Source organism: Fragaria vesca, linkage group LG3, assembly GCF_000184155.1.
Source record: "Fragaria vesca subsp. vesca linkage group LG3, FraVesHawaii_1.0, whole genome shotgun sequence".
Classification (NCBI taxonomy): domain Eukaryota; kingdom Viridiplantae; phylum Streptophyta; class Magnoliopsida; order Rosales; family Rosaceae; genus Fragaria; species Fragaria vesca.
The window spans coordinates 9,273,024-9,285,627 of NC_020493.1; the positions used below are offsets into that span (position 1 = coordinate 9,273,024).

At 37.4% G+C, this 12,604-nt stretch overlaps 1 protein-coding gene across 1 annotated transcript; it reads right to left on the reverse strand.

The window, feature by feature from the left end:
- Positions 1-569: 569 nt before the first annotated feature.
- On the reverse strand, positions 570-10,982 carry LOC101306019 (vacuolar protein sorting-associated protein 41 homolog). Its single transcript, XM_004294008.1, has 19 exons — positions 10,675-10,982; positions 8,986-9,255; positions 8,722-8,901; positions 7,318-7,578; positions 6,212-6,344; positions 6,031-6,121; positions 4,825-4,927; positions 4,449-4,552; positions 4,257-4,350; positions 4,001-4,156; positions 3,858-3,920; positions 3,623-3,688; positions 3,162-3,362; positions 2,428-2,505; positions 2,228-2,347; positions 2,035-2,115; positions 1,836-1,921; positions 1,369-1,450; positions 570-1,284 (listed from the first exon to the last, which is right to left on the reverse strand). Exons 1-19 carry the CDS (start codon positions 10,945-10,947, stop codon positions 847-849), a joined length of 2,880 nt encoding a protein of 959 aa, XP_004294056.1. The 5' UTR covers positions 10,948-10,982; the 3' UTR covers positions 570-846.
- Positions 10,983-12,604: the final 1,622 nt, after the last annotated feature.

The following is a 12,604-nucleotide window of genomic DNA, read 5'->3' on the forward strand; positions in this document are numbered from 1 at the left end:
TGGTGTTTGACTAAAAATTCCTATAATTTAGTTAGAACCATCAATTAGAGATGGCCTTAGTTAGTTTCTAAGCATGCATGGAAATATCACAGAAGATGGTTCTGATCTGTGAGTTGAGTTCTAAGGACAACTCCTCCGGTCCCCATTGATCGGGACATGGGGTGATCCTTGGCTTCATCAAGAAAGTTTTTCTATGCTTTCATTGCGGTTTTTATCATGGTTTTGAATCCCTTTGATAGCATGCACTTAGCAAGCCAATGAAGTCCTGTTTACATTTATCAAATTCGCACCTGTGAATTCAAGGACCATGATTTGTGGTTACATTGATGTCTCTTATTATGTTGTAAGTTTGAGGACAGTCAGCAAGTATCGAACAACATTTGACAGAACCATAAGCAAGAATTGCAGAAGATTTGACAGGAAAATTGCAAGTGTTTAAGGGTGCTAGCTTGGAATTTCATGCCTTTTTTAACTACGACTACATAATAATGACTACAAAATAATGACAAAATTGTCGATCAACCTTCATTTCCTAAAAAACTCATTCCAGCAGCATAAGCACCAGTTTCTACCATTTACAAACACTGAGGTACATATCAACTCAGTGAGGTAAAAACATGAAAAGAACATGTACATATCAACTCAAACAAATGTGCACTAGAAAGTAGCCCTCGTGACCACAATCCTCAAAGATCACCAAAAAATAAAATAAAAAACCGCTATACACGATAAATTAGGCACAACAAAGAACCGATAGGAGGGGCGCCTTTCACGCTCACAAAACTGAACCTAAAAAGATAAATAAGCATGCAAGCAAATCAAGCACAACTGAGTGCACATATCACACTAAGCTCCACTAGCAGTAGTACATAAGATACAACGCATGCGAGAGCCACCCGTTTGGGGACCATCATCACCATCATCATCCTCATCACTATCATCATACCCGTAATCTGTAACTCTCTCCTGGGAAGTGATCCCACTCCCATTAATTCCACTAGAATAGGCGGAATCCATAAGACAATTCATGTGATAAGCATGACAGCAAAAGAAAACAATGACATTAACACTTTGTATAGAAAACGGATCGAAACAGATGCAACACCTTGCACCGCCCTTAGGTTTTGATTTAACCTCCATACTTCTCACACCAGGTGATTTCTCAATTACTTGAGAAGTCCTACCATCATTTCTTTTTGCTCGTGCCTCATCTTCTTCATTGCTCAAGTAAATTCCATGTTTTGCCTCATTGTAGTATTTGACCAAGAGGTTCACAATATCAGCCTGTTCCCCAGTTACACAATCAGAATTTTCACAAAGTGCTCAATTCAAATGCAAGACAAAAGATTTACAAGGAGTATTAGGGACCTTAAGGATGTCATTACACCCATGTCTTAGAGATGTTTCAGTCCTGTAATTGGTGACAATTTTGACTAGCCTATCCCTGAGCCTGCAAAGTATATTACAAATGGTTAATGAAAGTTTCTACTCAAAGGGTACCCCACGTTCTAAATTTATACTTCAGAATCATCTAACTTTTGTAACTTTTGTATATGTTGCAGTAGGCTCACAAGTTCGAGCATAGTTATTGATATTATTGCATACATCTATACTTAATTTGTACGTGATCATGTCAATGTTTTTAGCTTTGTTAGGTTTTACTTTTCCCAAAATTTCGTTTCACGTGGATTTCTTGCCCACTGCTTTGTATCCTCTCTTTAACCAAACAAATATCTGCTAGGATTTCAAGAAAACAAAATTTTCATTGACTAAAAGGAGGGAGGATAAGAAAGTAAATCTAAAGCAAACAGAACAGTTTTATAAATCAAACTGACCGAGGAATCTCCAGTCCATTAGGAACCATATTCACAATATACAGAGGATCAAGATTTCCAACAGTGTGCTCCAATAGCACGCCGACCTGTCAATTAGTAGAAGAAATTTGGAGCATCATGATTAGGAGTTGTAGATATATCCATGTACCATCATGTGCACAAACTACAAACAAAACCAAAGGCTAGCTAATATAAATACCATCTCAGGTTTATGAAGACACTGCTGAATCAATTCCTCCCACAGTTCATCATCATGTTGCATATTCACAAACTCTACAGCCTGTAGACAATTTACAGTTGCAGTAATCATCAACAAAATCAAATAAACAGGTAAGAAATAACTGAAGAATCTGTTTCTGTTTAATGCAGAATTTCCAATAAACAGGAGGTACCTCTTCAATGTCACCTAGTTTATTAATGATTATAGCAAGAGCTTGTTTTGCATTTCCCATTCTTCCAAGAATGAAAACTTGCTCCTTTACAAGATCCCTTCTGGTGCAAATTTCATGTGCCTGAGATTGATTTCTGAAAGTCAATTTCTGACAAACATGTAAAGTCCATCATAATTGCTCATTCATGTAACTGTTCAAACCTTCTCAAGTGTATAATGTTGACTACTACGGAGAAAAGGAAGCAGCATCTTTGAATCATAGTCTGCATAAAGCTCTACCTACCACAGTAAAACAGAACAGCAGAAGTGTCAGATTAATATGCATTCAAGATTACAGTAGCCAAACACGAGAACCTCAGTAAGTACGAAAAGACACTTCAAATCAAAGAAAAATAATTTTTACTTGTTTGAGAGGAAACAGAAATGAAATGGATCAGATTCAAGGAACCCTCTTGCCCTCTTTCACACAAGGTTCTGTAAGGAAATAGACAAGGAACCCTCTAGACTGCCTAATACATTTTCGTTCAGCAACAACAGAAACATGCAAATAATATTAAGAAATAATCCTGGAACTTGATTTTTTTGGCTGAAATAGGAAGATATGTGAGGGTAATGTCATTATGACAGCTAAGTTCCACCCAACAAATGATTTGAAAATATAAGCATGCAGGAGGCCAATGGATCAAATAAGTGAAAAACCTAAACTAAACTAAACATGCAGGAGGCTATGTTGAACACACGGGAGAGTTGCAAAAATATCAACAGATACGGGGACATGAAAAACTTATAAAACTGATATGCAGAACAATTTAAATGCCTCATACAAAAACTGTTTGACGTAATATGCATCATAAATAAAGTATATGCGTCTTCATCACAGAAATGACTACACTAAGGATTCAGACAAAACAAACAAGTCGAGCCTTCCAAAATACCTGCATGTCATGGAAATCTTTTCCGGCATGAGGGTTTACTTCAAACAGTGAATGCAAATATAGATGCAAGTAATATCTGGAATCACACTTATCACTCGCATTCAAAAGTTGTTTGACAACTTCAGATGGGGTAATTAAGTCCTTATTTTGAATCAATAAAGGAACAGCTTGCTTGCAATCCAGCATCATCAGTGGAACGACCTGCCAAAGCACAGACAACAAAGCAACCACATAAGAAATCGGATTGAGCAAACAAGACCTGAAATGAAATAGCCCAGATATAGACTGTTAGGTCTATTTTACAATGTCAGTTTGATCTACTTTAGAATAATATTTTATTTATTAATGTCAGAACCTATAAGATGATTATAAAGATGAAAATCAATACAGACACTAGAATAAAAAACATATCAACATCCAATGATATATACTGTATATAAGTTGTGATCATGTCATTATACCTTTTCCCGAATCGAATCATACAGATTGTGTTTTTCGATGAAGGCAAATACATTTGGGTTCATAAGCTGAAGGCATAACAAAGGAAGTAATCAGATATCAAGGATAATATCATGTAATTAAAAGTAAGATAACAACTTCTAATTGAGTATGTGGTTTGCAAATAAAGTTGTCTGTGCATCAAGAACACTTTTTTTCTTTTTTCTTTTTCTGAGAATGTGCATTAAGAACACTTACATCAGCATATAGTGAAAAGGCTTTCTCATATTGCCCATCAATGACATACAACTCTGCTAGTGCCTGAATAAGAGAAAAGGTGTTTAGTAGAATCATAATTGTCATTTTATCGAGCTATTTCATACAAACAATATCTCACTGACCTCCTTAAGAGCATCTGTCATGGAGGATGTGTCGAGCTGAGGTTCTATAGCAGAGATTACAGGTAATGAAGAATAAATCACAGGTGGCCAAGATCTGACAGTTGACAAGAGCTCCTTATGAAAAGAGGGGTTTGTAGCAATAGCTACAAGAGCAACCTTTGCACACCAAAAAGAAGATAGCATGATCTTCCGGTTAGTAAATCAATAGTAGTACAAATAAAAATTTAGCAATTGACAAAAATATTTCCTCACAAACCTCATATGCAGTATCACGTAATCTTGGGTTCTCTGTTGGTATATATGGCACAAGTACTGGAAGTTGACGCAGATGAGCAAAGTGGAAAACCCATCTGTAAAGTGCAGTCTACTCTAAGATTTCGATAAATAGTATGACAGACTTGCCCATTATAATTAAAAGTAGGAAATACAGAATGGATATATATATTACCTTTCCCAGGCAGAAGCTGATCCTCGCAACAATTTGGGACACAACGATGCCGCTTCCGCATATTTTCTTTCCACAATCAAATGATCAAGGTATCTAGAACCAACCTAGAGGTACCAAACATAAATTGACCAAAACAAAGTTAAGGTTTGATATAATGAAATGTATCACAAGGGTATCAGGCCAATACGACCACCAGAATTAGACCACATGAATGAAAGTTTTAGATGAAAGCGTGGCATATGCTTACATATATTAAGAACGAGAACTACAAAGTGTTGAGGAATGAAATAGCCACTATAAGGCACAAAAACATAGCACACATCCTTATCTTTTCTATAATCAGATGTGGAAAATGAGAAAATTGATAGCAGATTACCTCATCGAGAAGTTCACTTCGTCCCTGGCCAGCTTCAACTGCAGCCAAAGCTTTTTCGTGTGCACCATGTTGAAGAAGCCAAGCAATATGATCTTCCGTATCTCTGGAAATAATGTACGCATCCATTTCATCATCAAGTTTGCATGATCCAAATGAACATATATTTAACTTCATAAATATCCTTCTTCTTTTTTTTTGAAAAGATTTCATAAATATTCTATAAACTTATAATACTCGTCTTAAACGCACTCCACCATGGTAGCCTTGGAAATCATATTCAACTGATCTCAAAAACATAAATCAACAGAACCACACGAAATATTTACAATCATAGTCATCCAACTAAGCTTAAATCAAGTCAGGTATCAAGTGTCAAGTGTCAACATAAGAAGGAAAAAATTCCATGATAGACGTTTGATTTTATTAATATAATATGCACTTGTAAATCTAAAAGGGTGATAATATAGTACTAGAAAAGAATTTACTGGTGTAAACAATCAAATGGAGATTTTAATCATGGTTTGGTATTGTAAGTTCCTTTTTCATATCAAATGAGTGGCCATGTGTTCTGTTAATCTTCACACCCGAGCTAATTTCCTCATAGGGTGTCTTGATTCCTCACTTCCATAACTACAGCCAGGAAACTCTTGTTTGGAAGGACAAGCATGTAAATAAAAGAGTGCTTTTAGTGGCTTGGTCAGATACAAGTGAGGGCCCAACCTTAGCAGTTGATACTTGTAGCACTTAAATTTTCTTAAAACTAAATTGTGTCCATTGCAATGTTCACACTTGACGTATGAAAGAGGCTGAGCCCCCGATTCTGACTCAAGGAACTCTGTTCTGATTTTGGCTAGATAACTGGAGATATGATGGTGCTTTTACCTCACTGATTTCTCATCACTTCACTTCCCTTTGGACAAGGAACTCCACAGGGGCAGCAATTGGGACTAAAAAGAATCCAATCTCTTTTCCAACAAGTTATTATAGGTTTGGATATTCATTCTGTACTGGGTATAGTCCTTTTAAGAGGGTACTAACAGAAAGTAGAAAAGAAAACGAAAAAAATAGAAAGCTTCTTTTCATTACTATGTTCAATATTTCAGATCCCAAGAACCAAAGGTTCAGGTAGACCATTCACCAGAACTACTTCAGATGCTCATACATTATTAATAAAGGCATGCTACAAATAAAAGAGACAGAACTGACCTGGGTTTTGCTATGACCACATCCTTTGGTGATACGATATAGTACAGCGGTTCATCACCTTCAGCCCACTGACCACCAGCATAGCTGCTACCTAGATTCACACTAAAAGGGTTTCACAGCTATATAGATGTAAATTATTCTGCTGTAAGTAGACAATGAAATTTGATAATAAGCTTGTAACCTGAGAAAGGAGCATGAGCCAGTGAATAGTCCTTTGCCTTGTAATGCTCAAAGCCATGTACAGGTAGCGCATCTGTTGAAAGTTCATCATTATTCCATGTAACAATGCGTACTTCTGGTCTCTGTGCATTTCCCTGCTACAAAGAGCTTAAATGAGTTAAAAGCAATATCGGTTACATTCCAGTTAGATGCAAAGTGGAGAAATTTTAATTTTCTTTTATAGTTAACTAGATATAGATCTCTTGTAACACATGTTGGGTAAACCATAGCTTTGTCGAAGAGCTTTTCTGCCCCTTAACTGCAGTTGTCTCTCCCATTGGCTACTATTTTAATTCCAATCGTCCTTACATCTCATGCATTGAAACTTCGTCAAATCTTTTATGGCAATCTCCATTAAGGAGTCGATCTGACTATATGAATACACAAATTGATGTTCAGGGCAAATGTCACGCAAGTCTAAATGGTAGTGTGACCAAAACGAAAGACTGACCAAATGTCATGGGACAATAGTATAACTTTGTGCACATCTTATATCACCAAATTGTCTTGCCAATTATTAACACTTGGTCAGCGCTATACTCAAAATTGATACAAGTCATGTTCTTAAATTTACATTTTCCAAAAGCATTCTTCATTTTATCAAATATCGCCCATATGATAATCTACTTATATAAAGAAGTCTGTATAAAAAATAAATAAATAAATAAAAAGACAATGATACACACACATTACCATGAAAACAATATGTTAATGATAAAATGCTTGATCCTGAATAATTTATTTGAAAATGTAGAAGCTTCTAATTTTTTCAAAAATTCAAATATGAAAAGCACTATATATGAAAAACAAAATACAATGTGGCAATTCCAAAGGACCAACAAAAAGCAGGAATCACATGACGCTTGACTAAAATCAAAGCGCAAAAGTTTCAGAAAGACAAAGTCTGCCCTCTACAACAATAATCATCATAAATACTTCAGCTGCAACACCTTCTCAAAAAACAGAACTTTAAAAACAGCAAGAGGGTGGAAATCCCCCAAAAATGGTGCAAATTAATGAATGCAAAGAATAAAAGTTTATTATACAGCATGAGATGAAAAAAAGTACCTGACGTGATGGAACAGAACTACTAAATTCCTTCTCCCCATCTTCTTCACCAGGGATATAAGCTAGAACAACCAAAGAATCACCGAAAGGGGCAATTCCCGAAATGAAATAGCTGGTACTAAAGGATGCCACAATATCCACCTGGTTCATACTGGAAACTGGGACAGGCCTATATGAACCATTGGCTGCTCTAGCCTGATTTGTTTTTATTGATGTGATTTTGATTGATGTTCCCCAAGCAATGACCAACAGTGTGTCATCCTGAAAGTGATAAAAACAGTGAGAAATGCATGAAAGCGGACAACAGTTATTGGCAGGAATGAGAAAAAGATGGACCATTTATGCATACTAAGAAAGAAAGATTAGGTGGTGGTGTAATCTGATTCATATCTTAAAAACTAATCTTCTATCATACTGAAGGCAACGGGATAGAGCAGGAATTTTATATATCTAGCTGATACAAAAAACTTCATTCTAGTCTATAGTTTCTAAGAGTTCCAAGAGGCTTTGGTGACCTTCCTTGGGTTCTAGAGTTTAAGTACTTGTAGCATTTGGGATCCCCTTACTCCTAGTACTCCCAATCTTCTCTTCGATGCTTTTTTAGTTTAACTTCTACTACACACAATAATCATTTTGTTTAAATAAACAAGACTTTATTGCTATGCGAACAAGACACTATGTGCAGTGAACCAGAGGTCCAACAAATGAAAATAAAATGGAAAGGTAAACTGAGAGAAGCTTGAAACAGATCTTCCAATCACCATTATAGCCAATAAAAAGAGGTCCCTGATATCAGAAGTAAATGATGCCCAAAGTAATGTCCAAAAATCTACTCTGTCAATCGAACTAGTTCATCACTAGCCTTGTAGTTTAGAATTTTCTAATTTCTTTCCAGCCAAATGACCCAAATAACAGCAAGTACCAGGAAACCCACAAAAGTTTGGCTTTGTTCCACTACAAAAAGTTTTATGTTTTATACTTCAAACAAAAGACAAGAAACTCATAACAGCAGCAGCAGAGACGATAAACCAGAACAAAAATAGACAAGAAAGCCATGATTTGGCAAATACATATCAGCTGCACTCCAACTAAAAGATTGCAAAAGATGAACTGATGTCTAACTCTGAAGAAATTGCAGCCCACAAAGAAGCCCAGAAATTATCTACACCTGTAACCTATAAAAAAAAAAAAATTGGGTTCGCTTCCACCATCTCCCACAGACATCTCCATCCTAATACAAGCTCATTCCTACCCAATCATAGACACACATCCCTCAGAATTTAGAGCTTCCTGAACCCCCCCCCCACATGGTTAAGCATTGTAGGAGAGTTTACTATGCACCAGGTAAATATTTTATTAAAAGTGTGGGCACACCTACTAATAGCATGATACACTTTTACTAACCTGCCAAACTAAGTGAGGCAGCAAAAGCTCAGGACGTGGGCTTCCACGTGGTCTTTCTATGAATGTTATCCGCTGATCATTTGCAGTATCATATACTTTCACACCTGCATCATTAGCCCAAGCAATGAGACTTGATCTCCACTTCACCACATGTATTGGACCCTCACCAGAATGCAAAACCTAGACAGACATTCGTCTTCAGATATTAGAAGGCATACTCAAAAGATTTTCAAAAACATGCTATAGTACAAGTTAAGTACACACCTGATCTTTAAACCCTAGCCATCTCTTTGTATTCAAGTATAAATGGCCTGCGAGCCCACCAGCTACAAATCTTCTGGATGATTTTCTTGCATATTCTGGATCTAGAGCAATAGCCTTCATAGGGCGACGATACTCAAACTTCATTTTCTCATCTGTAAAAAGGCTGTTTATTACAACAGACCCATCATCTGAACAGCTTCCTATATATTCACCTTCTATGTCAAAGCTAAGATCGTTCACAGCAGCAGTATGAGCAGAAAATTCCTTAACCTGTAAAGAAACCAATCAGGTAAACACATCGCCTTCCATACATATCAGGAGTATTTCAATGTGACTGTATATTGTCCAGAAACTCCACAGATGACAACATTACTCAAGACACCAAAAAAAATGCTCCATATGCTTAATAAAAACCTGCTGTCAAACAGTGGTAGAGGACAGACATCAATAATTCTTATATTAAATGATCTTTCTGTAACCTATACAAACTTCCAATTGTAGGCAAAGTTGATACACAATCACTACTTGATTTCAGGATGCAGAAAGAGAACAATTTTTTAATTTGTAATTTTTTATAGGGATGCAACAGAATTCAAGATATCAAATACATGAACATTGCAAGATACAATAGCAATCAATCCTTTTATTCCCTGAAATCATGGCATTGTGTACTGCATTTCTTTCCTCTTTTTCTTTCTAGTTTCGAAAAGAAACAAGTTTTATTGATCACAAAGAGTGATACCAATAAACTATAAAGTGAGTGGTCGCAAGCGAAAGAAACAAAACCAGCAGAAACCAGAAATCTACATCTAAAATTGTAAATAAAGCAGAAAACAACCCACAACCCTATGCTTAGACTATGACTGGCCTCCAATGGAGCACACTATCAGCAATGCTAGTGTCTGAATTCTGCAGAGGCTGACAAAGCAGCCAAAATACTTCACTCTAATCCAAAGCTCCTCCAATGTGCACACACCTCTAAATCTTCAAAGTTCTTCTACTTCTTTCAATCCAAAGCACTCCTATGAGTCTATGACAGCTAGCTCACTAGAGTCCTAGAGAAATTAGCCTTCTTACGTTTTCCAAAGCCAAAATTCCTTGCGCTTGATAGAGCAAGACTCCGTGCTAGGCTCTCCCAACTCAAACCAGCCACTGTATACAACCTCTCCCACAAGAAATAAGCAACTCACACTCCAAAAGAATCAATACACACTCTCCCTGGAATTTACACATGACATACAAATGTGAATAAAAGCAGGAACTCGCTTTGTTGTAGCAAGCAACCATCACCCTTCAAAATTTCCATATAAAACTTGCAGGCAAGAAAGCTGCAGCTACATTTTCTGGAAATGCAAACTCAAATAGCTACCTAGAGATGTCCAAAGAAACAAACTAAACTAAGTGCACCCTTTGAATTCCCAAGCAATTAGCAAAAAGCTTCTGATTTAAAAGGTTCAGTACAATTAAACTAAACAAAATCACAATTAAACTAAAATTAAGCTAATTACAACTTATTCCAAACCATTACTATACTCAGTTTCCCAGTAAAACCACTAAATATTCAAAATTACCAGCCAAAATCAGATCCACCTCAAATTCAAAGTTTCAAACTAAACCTAACTTTCAATGCAACAACTCTACAGCATAAAAATCAAACCGAATTGAATCCAAGCTCAGTCTCTCACTGACCTGATTGCCGAGAAAATCAAGAATATGAATGGTCCCGCCGTGCGTCCCGAGCGCGATCATCCGCTCGGCGACGGCGATACACGAAGCGACGTCGTTCGCTAGCAGCGTCGGAATGCTGCCTCCCATTCGCTGGTACTTGAGCCTCGGCTCCTCCTCCTCCTCCTCTTCCTCTTCCTCTTCCTCCTCTTCTTCTTCTACTTCTTCCTCCTCTTCTTCCTCCTCGTCGCGCTCATCGTCTCCTTCCACGCCGTTGTCTGGCGGAATCGGAGCCATTGTTATGAAGGTCTTCAGCTTCGTCTCTCAGAGCGAATGATTGAGTTTGATTGGGAGAGAAAGAAAGAAAGATCTGTTTTGGTGTGAGAATAGAATTGTGAAGAGAGAAAGCTTCGCGTGTTTTTTTTTTTTTTTTGTAACTAAATGAGGGGAGACGGTTTGTACGACATGAATTATTCATGTGCAAGACGACAAAGCAGGTAGTGACGAATGCGGAATGTGTGAGAGAAAATGTCAGTTTTCACTTTGTCACCTTTGTACACATTAAATCATGTTCTAACGATCAATTATTTGGTATTGTGTGCACGATCGACAACAAAATGAACGTAACACCTTATAGCATTTTTTTTTTTTTTTTAAAGTAAACTTTATATAATAATATCTAAAATTACAAGTGGAAATAAATTCCCCACATGCCTCTCTACCTGAAAAGACCAGCAATTACAGTAGACAAAAACAGCAATCACAGTGAACAAAAACAGATAGGGGTTCAACCATAATCTAACTATTTCAGATGTCTTAATATATCGTTACAGTCAATCTCAAGAAAAAAACAATTCTTTCAAACACTATATGTCAAAACTGTCAGCATATATGCACATGTAACTTCCCCATTATATTGACAACAAGAACTAACCGATGTTAATATAGTCTCTGCAAATGACACCATAACCATGACTCACCCCATGACACGATCAATGACTCCAATCTACCAAAACTCTAAATCCTCGCTCAAAGAGGAGGGACACCAAACTAACAAAAACTATAAAACAAACCAAAGACCTAGGCCCAAACCAAATCCAAGTAAACCTCAAGAGGCAGGCCCCCAAAAGATTCAGCCTAAAGAAAATGTTGCAACTTGGATGCAGACCACCACCACGTCGCCGCCCGAAGAGCAATGTCATCCACGACCCAACATGGAGAAGCAGCATACCACCCATTCTTCTACATCATCACCCGAATGAGACGCGATGGCATAAACCCAGGTCGAAAAAGCAACCAAGAAAGCCATTGCTGCATTGTTCTACCCTTCTCATTGCTCAGCCGCACCAACTCACCTCACCACAGTCAAGCCCCCAACCGCCGTTCATAAGCGACGACAGGACCTCCCAGTCAAGGCTGCATCGTAGGCTTGCCAACACCTTCTTGAACCGCCCCATGAAAGCTTCGCCCTCTTGATTCACCACCACCGCCTACTAGGTGAGAACACCACCTGGCCACCTCCAATGCCCGTCCGGCAGTGAACCCAACCACACCGACGAGGTCGGAAGCCAACACTAGTGTGGAGGCGTCGTCGGACAAGCCACAACCTCAAAACCCTAAACTTTTGGGGCTCCTGTTTTTACGGAGCTCTCACGGCCTTAACACCTTATAACATTATTATGTGTAAATTATGGAGTTATTTCGTGTTTACCAAACTAATCTCCAATAGTTAAGTATCATTTCTTTAGTAGTTTAGTGATACGGAAAAAATTTCCTTCACCTTGAAAAATAAAGGTTTAAATAAAATCTGAAATTGAGAAGAAGAGTTTATAATGGACAAACTCGAAAATGATGTAAAACAAGAAGAAACATTTGCAAGTAAAATTATTTGTGCTCATATATTATTGATTCCCTATGATCAAGGTTGACAGACCTATGTAGAGGGATACATAGG